The sequence below is a fragment of the Oryctolagus cuniculus genome, chromosome 17 (assembly GCF_051225735.1).
Source record: "Oryctolagus cuniculus isolate XC-2025 breed Fujian yellow rabbit chromosome 17, ASM5122573v1, whole genome shotgun sequence".
In the NCBI taxonomy this organism is placed as follows: Eukaryota; Metazoa; Chordata; class Mammalia; order Lagomorpha; family Leporidae; genus Oryctolagus; species Oryctolagus cuniculus.
The window spans coordinates 56,978,145-56,996,323 of record NC_142883.1 but is presented as its reverse complement, the minus strand read 5'-3'; the positions used below and the strand labels follow the sequence as shown (position 1 = coordinate 56,996,323).

Sequence of the window (18,179 nt, the reverse complement as noted above, 5' to 3'; positions counted from 1 at the left end):
CTGTGGCTACCTAATGCCTTTGATGAGACTTCTTCATGCCCCAGTGTCTCTCCCTTAGCAGGTGGTTCCTCTGTGAAGAGTCACTCACTAAATTAAGGGAGTGACACAAGAGTGAAGCCAGAGCCAAGATCCTGAATCACACAGACTCAAACTGCCCCTGTAAGTTAACATCCCAGTACCAGCTTCTCTTCTGAGAGCTCCGAGGACTCTACAGGCTGTGATTAAACAAAGTACTGCCCAACCTACCCTTAGACCCACACAGACCAGAGTCCACCTTTGCCACTTCGAAGGAAACATGCTGGCACCTGACACCAACCAATCAAAGGTAGGCCACTGCTTTGTGAACCAATCAATGGCCCACATACAAGCTGATCATGTACTGCTCAATCCCCACTTTGAACTCCAAGACTCACTGCCTTTAATCCCTCGGGGAGTCTGGGAACTGGGCCTCAGAGATGCCTGACTCCCAGCTCTGTGTGTTGCAAATAAACTACTCCCACCACCGCGGTGGTGCTAATTGGTTTGCTGCACATCAGGCAAGCAGACCTAGTTCTGGGGGAGTTCTACAGCAATTTTTGACCAGTTTTGGGGAGTTCTGGAACAGCCTGAGGATCCTGTTCCTGTCTCCTTGTGCACTGTTGGTAGATTTCATCCATATCTTCTGTAATGCACCTAACACTTCCTGTTAGAGCCAATTTCCTGTCAGTTCTTCAGTTGGCTCTTGGGTCCCATCCAACACACCATTTGCTTTGCTCAACTCTTTTAGTGACAGGTGTTTTCCTTGTAAATTTTTGAACATTTCTTCCCAATCGGCCAGTAATACCACATACTGATTCCTCTTGTTCTTTTGAAACGGAAAGCTACAATGCCCTCTTTTCTGTTTAGAGGCCATCTTCAATTTCTCCTGGGCCGACTCCACCTACAAAAGCACCTGGTAGATACTTTCCTTTTCACAAGCAGCTGCGACTAGCTTACCCTCCAAAGTAGCACTTGACTGGTCTAGCCACTCTCTCTTCTGCAGCCAAAGCATCAGGAATGTGAGACTCCGACTGTCAAAGATGACTGGGTGATCTTCCTGGTTCCTGTAACTCCTTGTCATGTGAATGCTGAACCTCCTGTAGGGCTTGGTTTTCTTTCTTTTCTTTCTTTCTTTTTTTTTTTTTTTAAGGTTTTATTTAATTGAGAGGTAGAGTTACAGACAGTGAAAAGGAAAGACAGAGAGAAAGGTTTGCCATCTGCTGGTTCACTCCTCAAATGGTCGCAACAGCTGAAGCCAAGAGCCTCTTCCAGGTCTCCCACGCGGGTGCAGGGGCCCGAGGACTTGGGCCATCTTCCACTGCTTTCCCAGGCCATAGCAGAGAGCTGGATTGGAAGAGGAGCAGTTGGAACTTGAACCAGTGCCCATATAGGATGCCAGCGCTGCAGGCAGAGAGGATTAACCCATTGTACCACAGCACGGGGCCCCCGAGGGCTTGGTTTTCCATTTGTTTCTGTTCAAGGCCAACATGACTTGACCTCATTTCCTGCTGACATGCCACTGTCTTCTCCTACCTTGACTTAATTGCATTAAAAAATTGGTGTAAATCTTAAACGCCTTATTCTCTTTCCATAGTTGCTCAAAAAAGTGGGCCTCTGCCTTCACTGCGTAGTACTTAACATCCTTTTCTCACAGGAAAGCAAAAAGCTTCATATTAGTCTCCTGTAATACTTGAAATTCTGTTTCCTTGCCACTGGATAGGACTACTTTTTTTTTTTTTTCATTTTCCTGTTTTAGTTTATTTCTACTGTTGATGTTCCTTCTTTTAGGTTTTTCATTACTTGCCTTTTCAAAAAGTCTCACTTTCATTCATTTCTTTGGGATTTTCAAGATTTACTTATTTCTTTGAAAGGGAGAGTTAACAGAGAGAGAAGCAGGGACACCCCCCCCCACACACACAGAATCCATAAGCAGGGAGCTGAATCAGAAGTGGACCACCTGGGATTCGAACCAGAACCCACAAGGAATGCCAGCGTCACAGGCAGTGGCTTTACTCCCTACACCACAATGCCAGCCCTGAGAATTTTTTTTCTTCAGAGAGTGTAATTGATTTTTGGCTTTGATATAACGTTCCTTTCCCTTTAGTAGCTTTAGTAAGAATATTCTGCTTCTTTAAATGCTTAATTTCTGAATCAACTGGTTGGAGTTGTCTCATTTCAAGCTCTGATGTGGCGGCCACTGACAAAGAAAAGCTCTGATAATTTTCCTGGCTGGTTCTAAAGGTTGCTACCTTTCCCCTCTAGTAATGTTCTTAGTTCTTCAGGCTCTTGGAGGAGTTTAGAAGGCTCACGTAGTGGAACAATTCCCTTGCCTTAAGAGACTCTTCTGAGAATGATGGTTGGGTGAGAGCCCTGGTATATCAAGCTGTTCTAAGAGCCTATCATTGGTGTAGAAAATTGCCATAGGCACTCCTGAGTTTGGGCTAATTCCTGCTCCAATTTTTTTAGTCTGACTTTATTCCTTTCGTAATTTCAGATCAGGTTAGTTTCGTTCATGTCCAGTTTAAACTCGTTCTCACTCTCAATTACAATGGTGTTGAAGCCACCTAGTTCCTTGTGGAGTCCACGGACTCCTGCTGCGTATTTGGACTGTGGCCATGACGGGCCTGTCTAAGCCTTCTATTTTCTTAACTCACTGTTTTAATGGACTGCATTCTTGTAAGAATCTCCTCAAACGGGTGACGAGTTACACTTCTAACCTCATCACTAACTGGATGCTTGCAGAAGGCCAAATGGTCAATGATGGCTGACATTTCTAAGTTAAGGCATCTATTTCAGTGCCTTTTTCTGGAATAAGACAGAACAAATTCTGAACTGTTTCTCTAAAAATAGCATGATCACTGCTTTCAGATCTAGCTGTTTTTATTTTCCCACTGCACTTTCATGAGGGCTGCTTCTGTGGCAACTGCAATGTCTATTACTAGGTGAGCGCCTCTTTTGAGAGAGCTATTTTCCCAAGCCTTCTCATTCCAAACAGATAATATCTGTTCCCTTTCCCAGGTGTATGTTATCATGCTGAAGATGAACTGTATTTTTTGGTGTAAACAGATGCAACTGTTTTGGAGCCAAGGCCCCTCTAACTTCAACTCATTCTGTTAGGGACCCTTAGTTTACCAAACTGAACGATCAGCGTAGTAAAAGACTTTTTTTTTTTTCATAGACAGTGAACCCCTAAAGCTTGTTCTTTCATTCCTTTTGGTTTCGGCTTTGAATACTTTGTGCCTTCTACTTCTATTTTCTGTATCCACACACTGAAAGTTAGTTGAAAAACATGATTCTGTTTTAATGTCTTGTTTCTCCCAGCAGGTGGGCTTTGTTTTATTGTCGTTTGCAAATCCTTAATTTCCTCATCTTTTGCTGCAAAGAGCTGGGTGTAGGTGCTCGTCATTTGTTCACGATTTCTGGAAGCACCCATTTCTTCCGTCTGCTTTTGCAGAGACAGAGATGTTGCACTGTACTCTGGTTTTGATCCTCAATTATCTTTTGATGTTTTCTTTCCTTCTCAAGATGACCTCTCTGATTATGTTCAACCGAGACGTCTCCGCTCCTAGTTACACAAAAGCATGGAACACTTCTGGATTAGCTGCAGGAGCAGCTCCACTCTCCTCGTCCCTGAGTCTTCCCAGTTCTTTTTTCTGAAGACTATTTTTTTCCTTTCACGGATACAAGACTTTTGACTTTTTCCTCAATCGTTTGTTCTAAAATTTTGCTTTTTACTTAAGGTTTCATTATGTTTCTCAGATTCTTCAAGAACCTCTGAGCTTCAAGTATTTCCACAAAGACTTCTTTCTCATTTGTGAGTGTTGATGGCTGCTGCTTTTCTAAACCAGAAGACAGAGCCCTTGGTTTCCTCATGGGCATCTGTTTGCTACTCTGAGTTCTGATCTCTCAAAGTTTTTCTCTTGACTGAGTTTAAATAAACACCCATGCTCTAGCTTTAAAGCAGAGAGAGCTACCCAGGCCAGATACATTCAACAGTTCTTTAATGGTTTGCTCATCCTTGCGTATTTCTTCCAAGGACTGTGTTGGCAGGGACAGAATTCTGTCAGCCATTTTTTTTTTCTAATTTTTATTTTTATTTTGACAGGCAGAGTGGACAGTGAGAGAGAGAGACAGAGAGAAAGGTCTTCCTTTGCCATTGGTTCACCCTCCAATGGCTGCCGCGGCCGGCGCACTGCGCTGATGCGATGGCAGGAGCCAGGTACTTATCCTGGTCTCCCATGGGGTGCAGGGCCCAAGCACTTGGGCCATCCTCCACTGCACTCCAGGCCACAGCAGAGAGCTGGCCTGGAAGAGGGGCAACCAGGACAGAATCCGGCGCCCCAACTGGGACTAGAACCTGGTGTGCCGGCGCCGCAAGGCGGAGGATTAGCCTAGTGAGCCGCGGCGCCGGCCAACCATTCTTTTTTAACTTGTGAGAGTCTCTATACAATAAGGATTCCTTCCCCAGAAATCTGATGAGCAGATTCTTCCAACTGAGGTCTAATATTTTCATGAGCAAAAACCAACTCTTCTTTTCCCATTTTAAGGTCAAAAGCAAATTCTGCTCAATTATCATTAATTCCTTTTCTTTTTTTTTCCTTTTTTTAATTTATTTTTTTGAGAGGCAGAGTGGACAGTGAGAGAGACAGAGACAAAGTTCTTCCTTTTTGCCATTGGTTCACCCTCCAATGGCCACCGCGGCCAGCGCACCACGCTGATCCGAAGCCAGGGGCCAGGTGCTTCTCCTGGTCTCCCATGCAGGTGCAGGGGCCCAAGCACTTGGGCCATCCTCCACTGCACTCCCTGGCCACAGCAGAGAGCTGGCCTGGAAGAGGGGCAACCAGGACAGAATCCGGCGCCCCAACTGGGACTAGAACCCGGTGTGCCGGCACCGCAGGCGGAGGATTAGCCTATTGAGCCATGGCGCTGGCCTCTTAATTCATTTTCAATGATACCACAAGGATGTTACTGTTCTAAGTCAAATGTCATACTTCAGGGGATTTAATTCTGAATCAGAATTCACATCTCTTGCAGTTCTACTTTGAATTACTTCAAATTTATTGTTCAATTTCAAAAGGGATAGTTGGGGGCTGCCACTGTGGTGCAGCATGTTAAGCCACTGGCCTACAATATCAGCATCCCACATCCAAGCACCAGTTTAAGTCCTGGCTGCCCTGCTTCTGACCCTCTTCCCTGTTAATGCTCCCGGAAAAGCAGCAGATGACCCAAGTGCTTGGGCCCCCACCAACCACGTGAGAGACCTGGATGGAGTCCCAGGATCCTGGCTTCAGCCTGGCCCTGCTCAACCACTGCAGCCATTTGGGGAGTGAACCAATAAATGAAGATTGATCTTTCTCTCTCTTCTACCTTTCAAATAAATAAATCTTTTTTTAAAAAAGTGATAGCTGGGGGCTGGTGCTGTGGTGAGGCAGGTAAAACCACTGCCTGCAGTGCTGGCATCCCTTATGGGCCCAGGGTCAAGTTCCGGCTGCTCCACTTCTGATCCAGCTCCCTGTTAATGTACTTGGGAAAGCAGTGGAGGATGGTGCAGGTGCTTGGGCCCCTGCACCCACATGGGAGACCTGGAGGAAGCTCCTGGCTCCTGGCTTTAGATCAGCCCAGCCCCAGTCATTTCTGCCATTTGGGGAGTGAACCTGTAGATGGAGGATATCTCTCTCTCTCTCCCTCTCCCTCTCTGTCTCTATAACTCTACCTTTCAAAATAAACAAATCTTTTAAAAAAGAGAGACAGACTAAGGGAATACAACCTTATAAAAAAAAGTGATAGATGAAATTCTTTCTTTTCTTGGTGCAATAATTAATTCTCTTTTTCAGGGGCCAGTGTTGTGGTGTAGGAAGTTAGGCCTCCGCCTGCAATGCTGGCATCTCATATGGGTGTTAGTTCAAACTCCAGAAGCTCTATGTCTGGATCAGAAATAGATCTGGGTAAGGAGCAGAAGATGGCCTAAGTCCTTGGGCCCCTGCACCCAAGTAGGAGACCCAGAAGAAGCTATGGGCTCCTGGTTTCCGGGGTCAAGCCCGGCCACTGAGGCCATTTGGGGAGTGAACCAGAAATAAAAAATCTGTGTGTGTGTGTGTATGTGTGTGTGTGTCTCCTCCTATCTCTGTAGTTCTGCCTTTCAAACAAAAATAAATCTTAAAAAAATTCCCTTTTTCAAAAAGTTGGACTTTTTAGGTGTCAGATTGTCTTCAGTGAGACTGTTAGTCTGGTTTAGGTGATTCAGCGTGATTTTTCCATTTTCAGCATCAGACGATGCTTGTTGTAGTTTGAACACTTCCTCCTCCATTTTTTTTCACAGGATCATTTTGCATCAGATCATAACACTTTAGTTTCAAACATTCACATTCAATTTGTCTTGTTTTCCCATTCATTAGTTCTGGATCTTGTTCAAAATATTCCTTTCACTTTCTGCAGAAGGTAATTTTTGTTCAGACCTTGCATTCGATCCTCAAGTTCTTCGATGGTTTTGTAGACTCTACTTTTTCAGCTTGCAGCACTTGAACAGGTTTAGCATCTCGTTGAGAAAGCAGTCTCTCCCATTCTGGAGCCACCTTGCTGAAGCATTTTTTCTAATTCTTCACTCCCTTCTTAGTTGCTTAGATTTTCTCCATGACTACAGCTCAATTCTGTCATCTGCTGTTATGAACATTCCGTAATACTGACAGTTCAAGTTGATGCTCATCACTCTGCTGATTTCTCCGCTATTCAAGTTCCTTGATGGTATTTTGCATTATGTAGATTGCATTTGCATCAAAGTCAGCTGTTCTTCTACTTTATTAAAGATATGTTTATTTATTTGAAAGGCAGAGTGACAGAAGAAAAGGGAGAGAGACAGAGAGAGAGAGAGAGTTTTGCATCCTATAGTTCACGCCTCAAATAGCTGCTACAGTGGGGCTGGGTCAGGCTGAAGCTAGGATCCTGGAACTCTAATCTGCTATCAAGTGGGTGGCAAGGGGCCAAAGTATTTGGGCCATCATCCTCAGCTTTTCCAGGCACATTAGCAGGGAGCTGGATGGGAAAATGAAGCAGCTGGGACTTGATCTGGGGCTCTGATATACGATGCCGGCAGCGCCAAAACACCAGCCCCTCCTACTTTGTAAGTCTAAGCAACACACTTCCAATAGTAAACATCAGACTCAAGTTTTACAATATCATTTTACAATCTACTTATTGTGATCAAATTATGTCACCACCATCCATGCCATCATCTGGAAAGCTGAAGAAAATGGGTACCATAACTGGATGAAGCTGATAACAATGGTGGCTTCCCAAGTATATCCAGCGAGTGACTGACCACAGCTTCTCTGGCTGTGCCTTGCCCAGAGGAGTTTCATTTCTAGCTCTTTCTGTTGTGGTTCATGTGGATAATCAGCAGCTTCCTCTTCATTCGGACACTCCCATGCCTCATAACGTTTCTCGGAGATCACTGCAAAGCCTTTCCTGTCTCTCTCTCTCTGATCTTGAGACCGGCTGCTGGGCTTTCACCGGCTTTTCCCCTGCACGATCTTCCTCTTACTAGAAATGTGGCCAAAGAACACGCTGCTTCCCACGCCCCTGAAAATGGCCTAAGCTGCAGTTGAGGCCACCAAACCACGAGGCTGCACCTGGTTGGCTAGGAGAAAGTATCTAGCCCATGAGACACCAAGCGTTCTGGCACTGCTGTGTGGGCGGGGCTGAGAACCAAAACACAACAAGCGTTTCTTGGCAACGCCAGCTTTGAGGAATGTGGCCCAGCCCCTCAATGTTCTCCCCACCAGGTCATCGGGGCTGACCCCCTGTGGTTCTGCATGAGTGACTTTTCCCCAGTGCCACACACAGCTACCATGGCTGCCCCTGTCTTCTCCCTCCCCCCACCCCTCACAAACTACCTTTCTCTGAGAAAAAGAAATGACCAGTAAATAAATAAATAAGGCCGTGGGACAAACATCAAACTAGCTTGAAGCTCCACAGGTGGACACATGCCCCTGGGAGAGATACTTGATTCCACCAGGGCCTTTGCCTAGGTGAGGATGCAGAGTAGGACACCTGCTTCCCACATGGGAGATCTGGATTCAACACCCAGCTCTGCTGCTGACTCCCGCCTCCAGCTTCCTGCCAATGCCCTCCTTGGGAGACAGCAGCTCAAGGAGTCAGGCTCAGAGACTCGGATTATGTTCCCAGCTCCCTCGCTTGTGGGCACTTGGAGGAGTGCACCAAAGGATGGAAATGCTCTCTCTCCTCCTTAAGTTAAATAATAATAATAATAATAATAATAATAATAATAGGGCCGGCGCCGTGGCTCACTTGGTTAAACCTCCGCCTGTGGCGCCAGCATCCCATATGGGCACCAGGTTCTAGTCCCGGTTGCTCCTCTTCCACTCCAGCTCTCTGCTGTGGCCCGGGAGGGCAGTGGAGGATGGCCCAAGTGCTTGGGCCCCTGCACCCTCATGGGAGACCAGGAAGAGGCACCTGGCTCCTAGCTTTGGATTGGCGCAGCGCCAGCCATAGTGGCCATTTGGGCAAAGAACCAATGGAAGGAAGATCTTTCCCTCTGTCTCTCTCTCTCTCACTGTCTATAACTCTACCTGTCCAAAAAAAAATTTCATTGTATACTAGAACACAAATTAAGGCCTAAATGAAAATAATAATAAATTATTACTATTATTTAGGGCAAATTAGAAAAGAAATATTCTACCCAAAGATATTTTGAAATCTAAGCTGAAATAAGTTAACAGTTAAGGATTATTAAGACTTGCTGGATAATTCCTAGAAAGTTTTACACTACCTAAATGCTACAGTTGATTAACATCTGCCACATTGGGGCCAGCATTGTGGTACAGCAGGTTAAGACACAGCCTGCAACCATGGCATCCCATATGAGTGCCAGTTGGAATCTTGGCTGCTGCTCCATTTCTGAGCCAGTTCCCACCGAATGTGCCTGGGAAAGCAGCAGATGATGGCTCAAGGGCTTGGATCCCTGCCACCCCCGCGGGAGATGCAGATGGAGTTCTAGGCTCCTGGCTTCAGCCTGGCCTAGCCCCAGGCGTGTGGCCATTTGGGGAGTAAACCAACAGATGGAATATCTCTCATTCTCCATGTCTCTCCCTCTCTGTAACTCTGCCTTGCAAATAAATAAATGAATCATTTAAGCAAATACCTCCAACATCATACTGAGTGAAATGAGCCATACACAGGAAGACAAATACCACATGTTCTCCTTTACATGTGGGAGCTAAAATTTAGTTAAAAAAAAAAAAAAAGAGAGAGAGAAAGAAATAAAAAATAAAAAGCAAAGAATGAAAAAAACCCTCCAAAGTTAAACCATCTTAAGCAAAGTATTAAAGTACTGCATTATTTGTTCACAACTAAAATATGAAATGCCACAGCCACAATTTACAGATCAGACGATGAATGCATAACTTCAGGGTAGATTATGAAATCAAATTACAACCATCATCTGACTCATGCTGCCTCATGAAGGAAAAGCAACTAACGAATACGCTAAAAAAAATTAACCAAGTGCTAAAAAAAATACACATACAGTGACTACCGACACTAAACTGATTTTTATGGCTTTGGAAATCTGAATTCCACTTTTTAAAGACTCAAATTATACCTAATGTGTATGTTAAAATGAAAACATCTTCCCCAAGTTATCTCTTTTCTTTTCCTATGTCCTTCTAATTCTTTTTCCAAATTCTGTACCTTAGTCAATATCCTTGAATTTTATAAACACACACCTTTTTCTCTCCCTGTAGGAAATTATATTTGTAACACATATGCAATATGTTTTGAAGTTATAAAACACTGACGATAAGATGACCCCCCCAATGGTCCCTTTGGGAAACTGAATAATAAAATAGCAAAGGAAATGTGGAAGCATTTGCCCAGGCTTGGAGAAGTGATGCGAATCAAGGAATCTGGAGGTATGACGGCCTCCTCAGCCATCTGCTCTACACATAAACTCAAGGGTGGGTCCCCTCGCAGAAGGCACAGGGATACTGGACGCTGTCCAAGAAGGCAGACAGACGACTTCTTCCCACCAAAGCAGCTGGAATGCCACCGTCATTCTCTAGGGAAAGACAGCTCTGTGAACAGGACTCCAGGGACATGAAGACAGGACACAAGTTTTAATGAGGCCGGGATGGGAGAGAAGGGTGAGAAATGAGGCTTTGGAATTTCAGGGAGCGGGTCAAAAAGGCCAGTGTAATTCCCTCAGGCAACAGGAAGTCCAGAAGAACTTTTGGAAGGCAAACAGGAAGTTTCTTTAGCTGGCACGGTTTGATCTGTCTGGTCTTCTTTACTCTGGCATTGGCAGCCTCCATTTTCTGAGTTCTGGCTTCCACACCTGGTCTAGTGTGGTCCAAAAGGAGCAGCCTTCTTTTTTTTTTTTTTTTTTTTTTTTTTTTGCATGACCTTGGCAGTGAGTGACCCAAGCAAGAGCCACTGATGCAGGCCAAGCCATGCTCATCCCTGACCACCTCTGCCAACAGACAGGGCAAAGTTGTTGGGCACACAACAAAGGCCAGACAAATGGAGCCTATTTTGTACTGTTAGGAAGCTCATACTAGGGAGACAGGAGTCCCAGGGACATCCAGAGAACAGAAAGAAAAAGTATCGATGGAGAACAGACCTGCATGTGAGAAAAGCAGAGGCAAAAGATGAGAAAGGCCCCTGCAGCTGGTCTGGGAGGTCCTCAAAACCGCCGTGGCTCTGGAATTCCATTTCTGGTTTTCCACTCTTTTTTTTTTTTTTTTTTTTGACAGGCAGAATGGACAGTGAGAGAGAGAGACAGAGAGAAAGGTCTTCCTTTTGCCATTGGTTCACCCTCCAACGGCCGCCATGGCTGGCGCGCTGTGGCCGGCGCACCACACTGATCTGAAGCCAGGAGCCAGGTGCTTCTCCTGGTCTCCCATGGGGTGCAGGGCCCAAGCACTTGGGCCATCCTCCACTGCACTCCCGGGCCACAGCAGAGCTGGCCTGGAAGAGGGGCAACCGGGACAGAATCCGGCGCCCCGACCGGGACTAGAACCCGGTGTGCTGGCACCGCTAGGTGGAGGATTAGCCTAGTGAGCCGCGGCACCGGCCTCCACCTCTCCTTTCATTCCCTGTGCTGCCCAAGGTGTTCCACAAAACTCTCCTGTCTCACCCTAGTTCACTCAGTTCCAAAGGACGTGTGCTCAGGCTTCCTGAACACCATACGCCATAGACCAGGGGGCTTTAATGACTGAAATGTCTGTTCTCCCAGGCCTGGACTCCAAGACCCAGGATGCACCGGGTTCACGTTCTTGCTGGTCTGCGGATGGCTGCCATGTCCTGTGCCCTCACGTGGCCTTTCCTCTGAATTTGCAGAGACAGAGATCACTCTTTCTATGGAGTGAGGGTCCCACCTTTATGATCTCATTTGATCTCAACTACCTTCTAAATACTGTTATCTCCAAAACCAGTCACACTGGAGACTGGGGCATCAACATACGAATCTGGCGAGGTGTAATTAAGTCTGTAGGACCCAGTGGCAGTTGTTTAGCAGAAATAGAATGTGTTCTCTGTAAGGTTAGCCTGGAGGTACATGCCCAGGAAAACATGAGTCTGACTTTGGGAAGAAGAGGGGTTCCTTCTTTAACCACTGCCAAACCAAGCCAATCACAGAAAAAACATTTCTGTATCATTCACAATCTTTAATTCAGCATAAATGCTTCCTTGAGTTTACCTCGATTTATTTCCTCTATAATCTTTTACTCATTTTCAGAACATCCGTTTTCTCTGGGGATATTAAGGTCCATATGGTTGATGCTTGAAGCAGACACGCTGGATCTACTTGAGTAGGGACAAAAGCACACATTGAGACGCCATTATACTCTGAGTAAACCAGGTGCATCGGGTGTTATCTGCCAGAGGTGTGGTAGAATTCAAAGACCCAGTCCAGAAACTACTGATCAAGACGTGCTGATAATCTAGAACAAGATCCTGCCTGTCTGTGGAACATGCCACTTCACTTCTGGACAGTGGAGTTCATGAAGGACAGACAGGACGAAAGCAAGCTCTGGTCATCACCAAGCAGGAAGCTGCAAGGAGGAGGGCCTATGTGCGCAACTGGCTTCACCCAGACACAGCATAAGGCGGGTAGGGGTGGGGGGCTCTGAGTACCCAATGTTTCCAGAAGAGGAGCATTTTGTCCTGCTCTCACTGCGGGATCTCGGTCCTCACGTGGAGTAAGGGTGAGGTGCCGGGACAGACGGCCAGAAGTTAGGAGCTGGCCTCTCCTTGCAGCTTTCAGCAGGGTCCCGTTAGACAGGTAAACTCAGGCTGGACATGGCCAGTTGGAGAGTAAAGGGGGAGGAAAGAGTACCACTTTGCTAGCAACGTCCCCTTTGTACTGTAGCCCAGAAGCTAAAATGATGCAGAACCCTTAACTTGAGGCCCTGGGTTAGGTCCTCCGCCATGGCTGCTACAGCAGAGACCTGAAGGGAAGTCAGCTGTCTTGGGAGGGAGGAGGATTGGACCATCTTGACAAAAATCCCTGGAAAAACAACTCCTCACCTGTAAGCCTACTACTGCACCAACTGGGCTAAGAAAAGCCAGAACTGTGATGGAGAAGATGGATCAGCTGATATGAGGATAACCAAAAAGGACATTTTCAGTCTGAAACCACAAGGGTTGGAAAGGATCCAAGTTGAAGCTTTTATAAGCACAGAAACTCTGATGGGAAAAGGTAGAGATTTCCTAATTATATCCCACTGTACAAGAGAAGAACAGCTGAAGAAAGGAAACAGTGTTAAAATCACAGATGACAGGTCCCTAACACACTCCTCAGAGCGTTCACAACTTTCACACCACTTGATGTCATCATTAAAGGCAACGCTAGACAAGAGAGACCACGGCTATGCCCCAGCAGCAACTCTCTCGTAAGAGGACGAGGAAGCAAAACTACGGGGGTGGAGACGGTAACGACATGCTTTGATGTTAGCGTTCAGCCCTCTCTGCTGCAGTTCTGTGCTGCAAAGTTGGGTTTTCCTCGTGGAAGCAAACAGAAGGCATCAGAGCTGAGACACAGGTTCCCAGAGAAGGAAACCTCCACACACCCAGGGGCGTGATGTGCACCTCATCCTAACAACGGGGCAATCGGCATTTCTTCAGCAATCTTGTATGGCTCCCAAAACAAGGGTGTGGAATGCTCATGTTATCGGATGCAATTGTACCTGGTGCCAAGGACACAGTAATCACAGCAGATCAACACTCCCCATTCATTCTGTTATCTGGTCCTCCAAAGTACACTAACCACATAGCCTCTGAATAATTCTAACAGCTCTCTAATATCTCCTCATCCTCCTGTTTAATAAAGGGAGGTGAGTTTCAGGTTGACAGACTTCCATATCCAATGGAAACTGAAGTTTAATAATATGGGCTTTGCTTTCATCCTGTTCACTAGGATGCTTATCTAATATTTTAGGAAAGGGCACACTGGTTTCCAATTTGTGATAGCGCTATAAGATTTCTCTTACAAATAATTCATTTTGAAAAAGTGGTCAGCTTTTTCAAAAGGTATGTATGGCTGCAGATGTCAAAAATCATTCAGGTGGGGGCCAGCACTGTGGTGTAGCAGATAAAAGCCGCTGCCTGCAGTGCCGGCATCCTATATGGGCACCAGTTTGAGTCTCAGCTGCTCCACTTCTGATCCAGCTCTGTGCTATGGCCTGGAGAAGCAGTGGAAGAGGGCCCAAGTGCTTGGGCCCCAGCACCCATGTGGGAGACCCGGAAGAGAATCTTGTTTCCTGGCTTCAGATCAGCACAGCTCTGGCCATTGCGGCTATTTGAGGAGTGAACCAGCAAATGGAAGACCTCTTTTTCTCTCTCTCCCTCTGTCTCTGCCTATCTGTAACTCTGCCTTTCAAATAAACAAATAAATCTTTAAAACAAATTTAATCAAGTGAACTGAGGTTTGGAAAACACAAAGTTAACTAAACAGATCCTTACTTCTTTGCTTATTTAACCCACTATATTTCTGGTGTTGGGGGGACTGCCCCATACCTTTCATTGGCTGAGATGCTAAATTCAGGTACGCCACCTAGTTATGGTATCAGTTTCCTTTTGTAAAGCTCTTGGGAAGTGGGGTGACACATACAAACTCATCTGATACTCAAAACGGCCTCCTCAGGTTCACCCACAAACGTGTGCATCTGGGCACAGTTGAGGATGTGGGTGCTCTGGGAGATTAAGTGACTTGACCAAAGTCGCAGGGCCAGAAAACAGCTCATACAGAGCGTGGTGCTTGACTTCTGACTCCTATTGCAGACATCCTTGTTCTGCATCTCTCTGCCCATGGACTTTTTTTTTTTTTTCTTTATTTCAAGCAAATTGAAACAAGATGTGGAGATCATTAAACCTGACCCACAAAGGACATAAGTAGAACCAAACAGTTCATTCCATGTTAATATTCAAGACGCTGCATTCCTTCAACTTGCACTCACACACCCCTCCCACCATGAAAAACAGGAAGACTCCTGCACGGTCCCATGTGACGGCCATTCATGGTGCCCTCTCGTGCCCTCTGACGCCTGCTGCACCAGGAGTTTCCTGGGGGGGTGCAGAGATGCATGCAGATGAACCCTTAGGAGCCTTACTTCTCTCACAAGGCTCTCGGGTTTGGAAAATGGCTCCAGAAGGGAGATAGCTGCAACCATCACTTTCAGGAAACAGCAAAAATGTTCACAAAATTAGAAGTTCTCTCCTCACTGCAGACATGCCTTGTCATCCAGCTTGCTTCTTGGTCCTCATCTCTGGCTTTTCTCCTCTTTGTTCCTTGCACCTCAGCCACGCTGGCCTTTCTGTACCCTGAATACACAGGCTTATTCCCATCTCAGGGCCTTTGCACCTGCTGTTCTCTCTTCTATAGACAGCAGGCACCAGATCTTTGCATGGCTGCGTCTTTCACACTGTTTAAGTCTCCAATCAAGTGACACCATCCAAGAAAGCTTTCTCTCACTCCATGTGATACTACTGTTCTGTTTCTTCATCATTCTCTTCTAAAAACAACCTGGTGTTATGTTCAATACATGACTTATGGCTGCCTAAAGTTGTCTCGTCTGTTCACTTCCCCAGTGTCCATCTCTAACTCAACTGCAGTCACCATGAGAGCAGAGGCCAGGTGTCCCTGATTAGGTATATTTACTTCCAGGGCCTGACACATGGTAGATGCTAAGAAAAACTCAGAGAATGAAAAGGCCACACTCCACACAAACCTCTACCCTCACTCCCACATATGATCTCTGTTCCTTCAAAGAAGCAAAAAGGAAAGCTGAGCAACTCTACCTGGTTCGTGAAGAGTCCATGTCCAGCACCAACTTGGCTAAATGTTTCCGCTGCTTTTGAATATTTGGGATTTCCACCTGTGGTTACAGGAGACAAGGCACACAGTCAAGTTGAAGCTAAGTGCAAGTTCTTTAAGAACTATGAAAACTTGGCTAGAGGTCTCCCAATCCTTATTTTCAGATTCATTCACCTTTCCCTGCCCTACCACCAATCTACTTCTTTGAGGTATAAATATTGACAGCAGGAATTGTGTATATTTTAGGTATACAATTTGATGTTTTGGTATGTTTACACTGTGAAAGAATAACTAACCCATCATCTCACAGTTACTTCCTCTGTGTGTGTATATGTGTTTGTGTGAATAGGAAAGTAAGAACATTTAAGATTTAGCCTCTTAGCAAATCTTTTCTTTTTTTAAAGATTTATTTTATTTATTTGAAAGGCAGAGTTACAGAGACAGGGAAGGAGGGGAAGTGGGGAGAAGGGAGAGAGGGAGAGAGGGAGAGAGGGGGAGAGAGGGGGAGAGAGGGGGAGAGAGAAAGAAAGAGAGAGAGAAGGAGGGAGAGAAGGAGAGAAGCAGAAGGAGAGAGAGAAAGAGAGAGATGTCTTCTACCCACTGGGTCACTCTCCAAATGGCCACGATGGCTGGGGCTAGGGCTGGGGCTGGGCCAGTCAGAAGCCAGAGGCCAAGAACCAGGAGCTTCTTCTGGGTCTCCCACATGGGTGCAAGAGCCCAAGTACTTGGGTTGTCCTTTTCAGCTTTCCCAGGAGCATTAGCAAGAAACTGGATGGGAATTGGAGGAGCCAGATCATGAATCAAAACCCACACAGGATGCTAGTGTCACAGGTGGTGGCTTTACCCACTACGCCACAACATTGGCCCCCTTTTTTTTTTTTTTTTTTGAAGATTTATTTATCTGTTTGAAAAGCAGTGTGACAGAAAGAAAAGGGGAGGGGGTATGGAGAAGAGATCTTCCATCTGCTGGTTCATTCCCCAGATGGTCACAATGGCTGGGGCTGGGCTAGACTGACTAAAGCCAGGAGCCAGGAACTCCATTCTGGTCTCCCACATGGGTGGCAGCAGCCCAATGCTTGGGCCACCTTTTGCTGCTTTCCCAGTCACATTAGCAAGGAGCCAGATCGTACGTAGAGAAGCTGGGACTTGCACCAATGCTCCGATATGAGATACTGGCATTGCAGGCAGCAGCTGAACACGCTGCACCACAATGCTGGCCCCTCAAATATCAAATACATAATATAACATGTTAACAACAGTCACACCATACTGTTTATTGGGCCCCCAGAACTTAGTCTTCTTGCATAGACAAAACTTTGTACTCTCTGGGCAACTGCAGATGAAATTCCGACTCCTTTTCCTGAGTGGCACTCTGCTTTCTCGCTCTTCGCTGGACACCTGCCAGGCCCTCCATCAACCCAGACCTTCTCAGAGGTCCTGGGCTGCCCTGCTCACCTGGGCCTGCCCCTTCTCCTGCCCTTACCTCAGCCAGCAAAAAAACAAAAACAAAAACAAAAACAAAAACAAAACTAGGGGCTCAACCCCATCTCTCTCCACTTCCACAAGGCTCACACACGGGAAGAAATGAAGTGAGCCATGCAGTCAAGTCTGACCCGCAGACCTACTTCAGATCAGACAGTGGCCGCAGGAGGAGCAGCGGCCTCGGGAGACCTGAGAAGCTACAAGGAGTGCCGCTAGGATGCAGACTTTGTATTTATGGAAAGACAGCCCGACTTCTCCAGAGTAAACAATGAATCAACGTTGCCACGCTGTCTTTTCTCAGCCAGAAGCTCTTCCATGTTGATTGTACGCGGATGCTCTTTTTATATTTTTCTTTCTAAAAATGACTTCAGTGAATTCCAGGGCAGCATTTTGGTCGCAGGCCCAGTGAAATTAGGGCAGGACGGGAGAATTAAAAAGGAGAATTGGTCGTAAATTGAATGACAATCATCCCGGGCTGTGCTTTGGATGTGAGGAAGACTCCACGCCCTGTGAAGTACTTTCCGCACTCTGCCAAGCAGGGGTGAGAGGCGGACTGAGGGTCACAGCTTCCAGCAGGAGGGGGCGCTGTTGCAGGCCCTGGCAAAGTCACCTCGGGGCCCCCAGGCAAAGCTGGGAGTCACTTGGCTTATCTGTGGGAGTTGCCCTCCTCAAGGAGTCTCAGTGGGCAGGCCGGCCTTGCTCCTGGCTTAGTGTCAGGCTTTGGCCAGAGTCTGGGAGCTCCTTAGGAAGAGCAGGGACTTGTCCTGGAGTGCCCCTGGCTAGGGATCTCCTGCTACAGGAAGGAGCCCAAGAAGTCTGGAGCCAGCCTGTGTCACAGCACCGCACCCATGGTTTTCTCCTGGAAGCCTTTTAGCCTCGTCAGCAATGCTTGACCCACCCATTTGCCCTGAAAAGGGCTCCAGGCGGTGCAGAGAGTTGCTGAGAAGCCAGACACAGGCTAGGGCACCACTGCTCGGCAGGGCAGCCTCTACCCACATGAGTCTATGCAAGTCTAAATTTAAATACACCAAAGTTAAATTAAAAACTCAGTTCCGGAATCTCACTACCCGTATTTTAAATGCTCAAGAGCCACATAAGACCAGTGGCCAGCAAACTGTGAAGATGGAGGCTATTTCCTCCATTGCAGGGAGTTCCAGGTGACGGTGCTGCTTAGCTCTTATATAGTCAAATTAAAGGCAACAGAGAGCGGATGAGGGTCCAAGGCAAATAAAGCCCCCTGCCCCATCACTTCCTGTCGACCTTAATGAAATCTCACTAGGTGGAAGCCAGCAAAACTGTCATATAGATATTAAGATTGCTTCTTAATAAAACAGTTTAATTTAGTGTCCACTGA

The 18,179-nt window shown here is 46.4% G+C and overlaps 1 protein-coding gene across 10 annotated transcripts in view; it reads right to left on the bottom strand.

The window, feature by feature from the left end:
• ARHGAP44 (Rho GTPase activating protein 44) overlaps positions 1-18,179 on the bottom strand; it is a 188,382-nt gene that overhangs the window by 63,798 nt on the left and 106,405 nt on the right. For all 10 annotated transcript variants that reach the window (XM_008270707.5, XM_051825171.3, XM_051825168.3 and 7 more), the window contains one exon: positions 15,328-15,404. In XM_008270707.5, the coding sequence (XP_008268929.1) occupies positions 15,328-15,404 (77 nt within the window). The remainder of the gene's footprint in view (positions 1-15,327; positions 15,405-18,179) is intronic.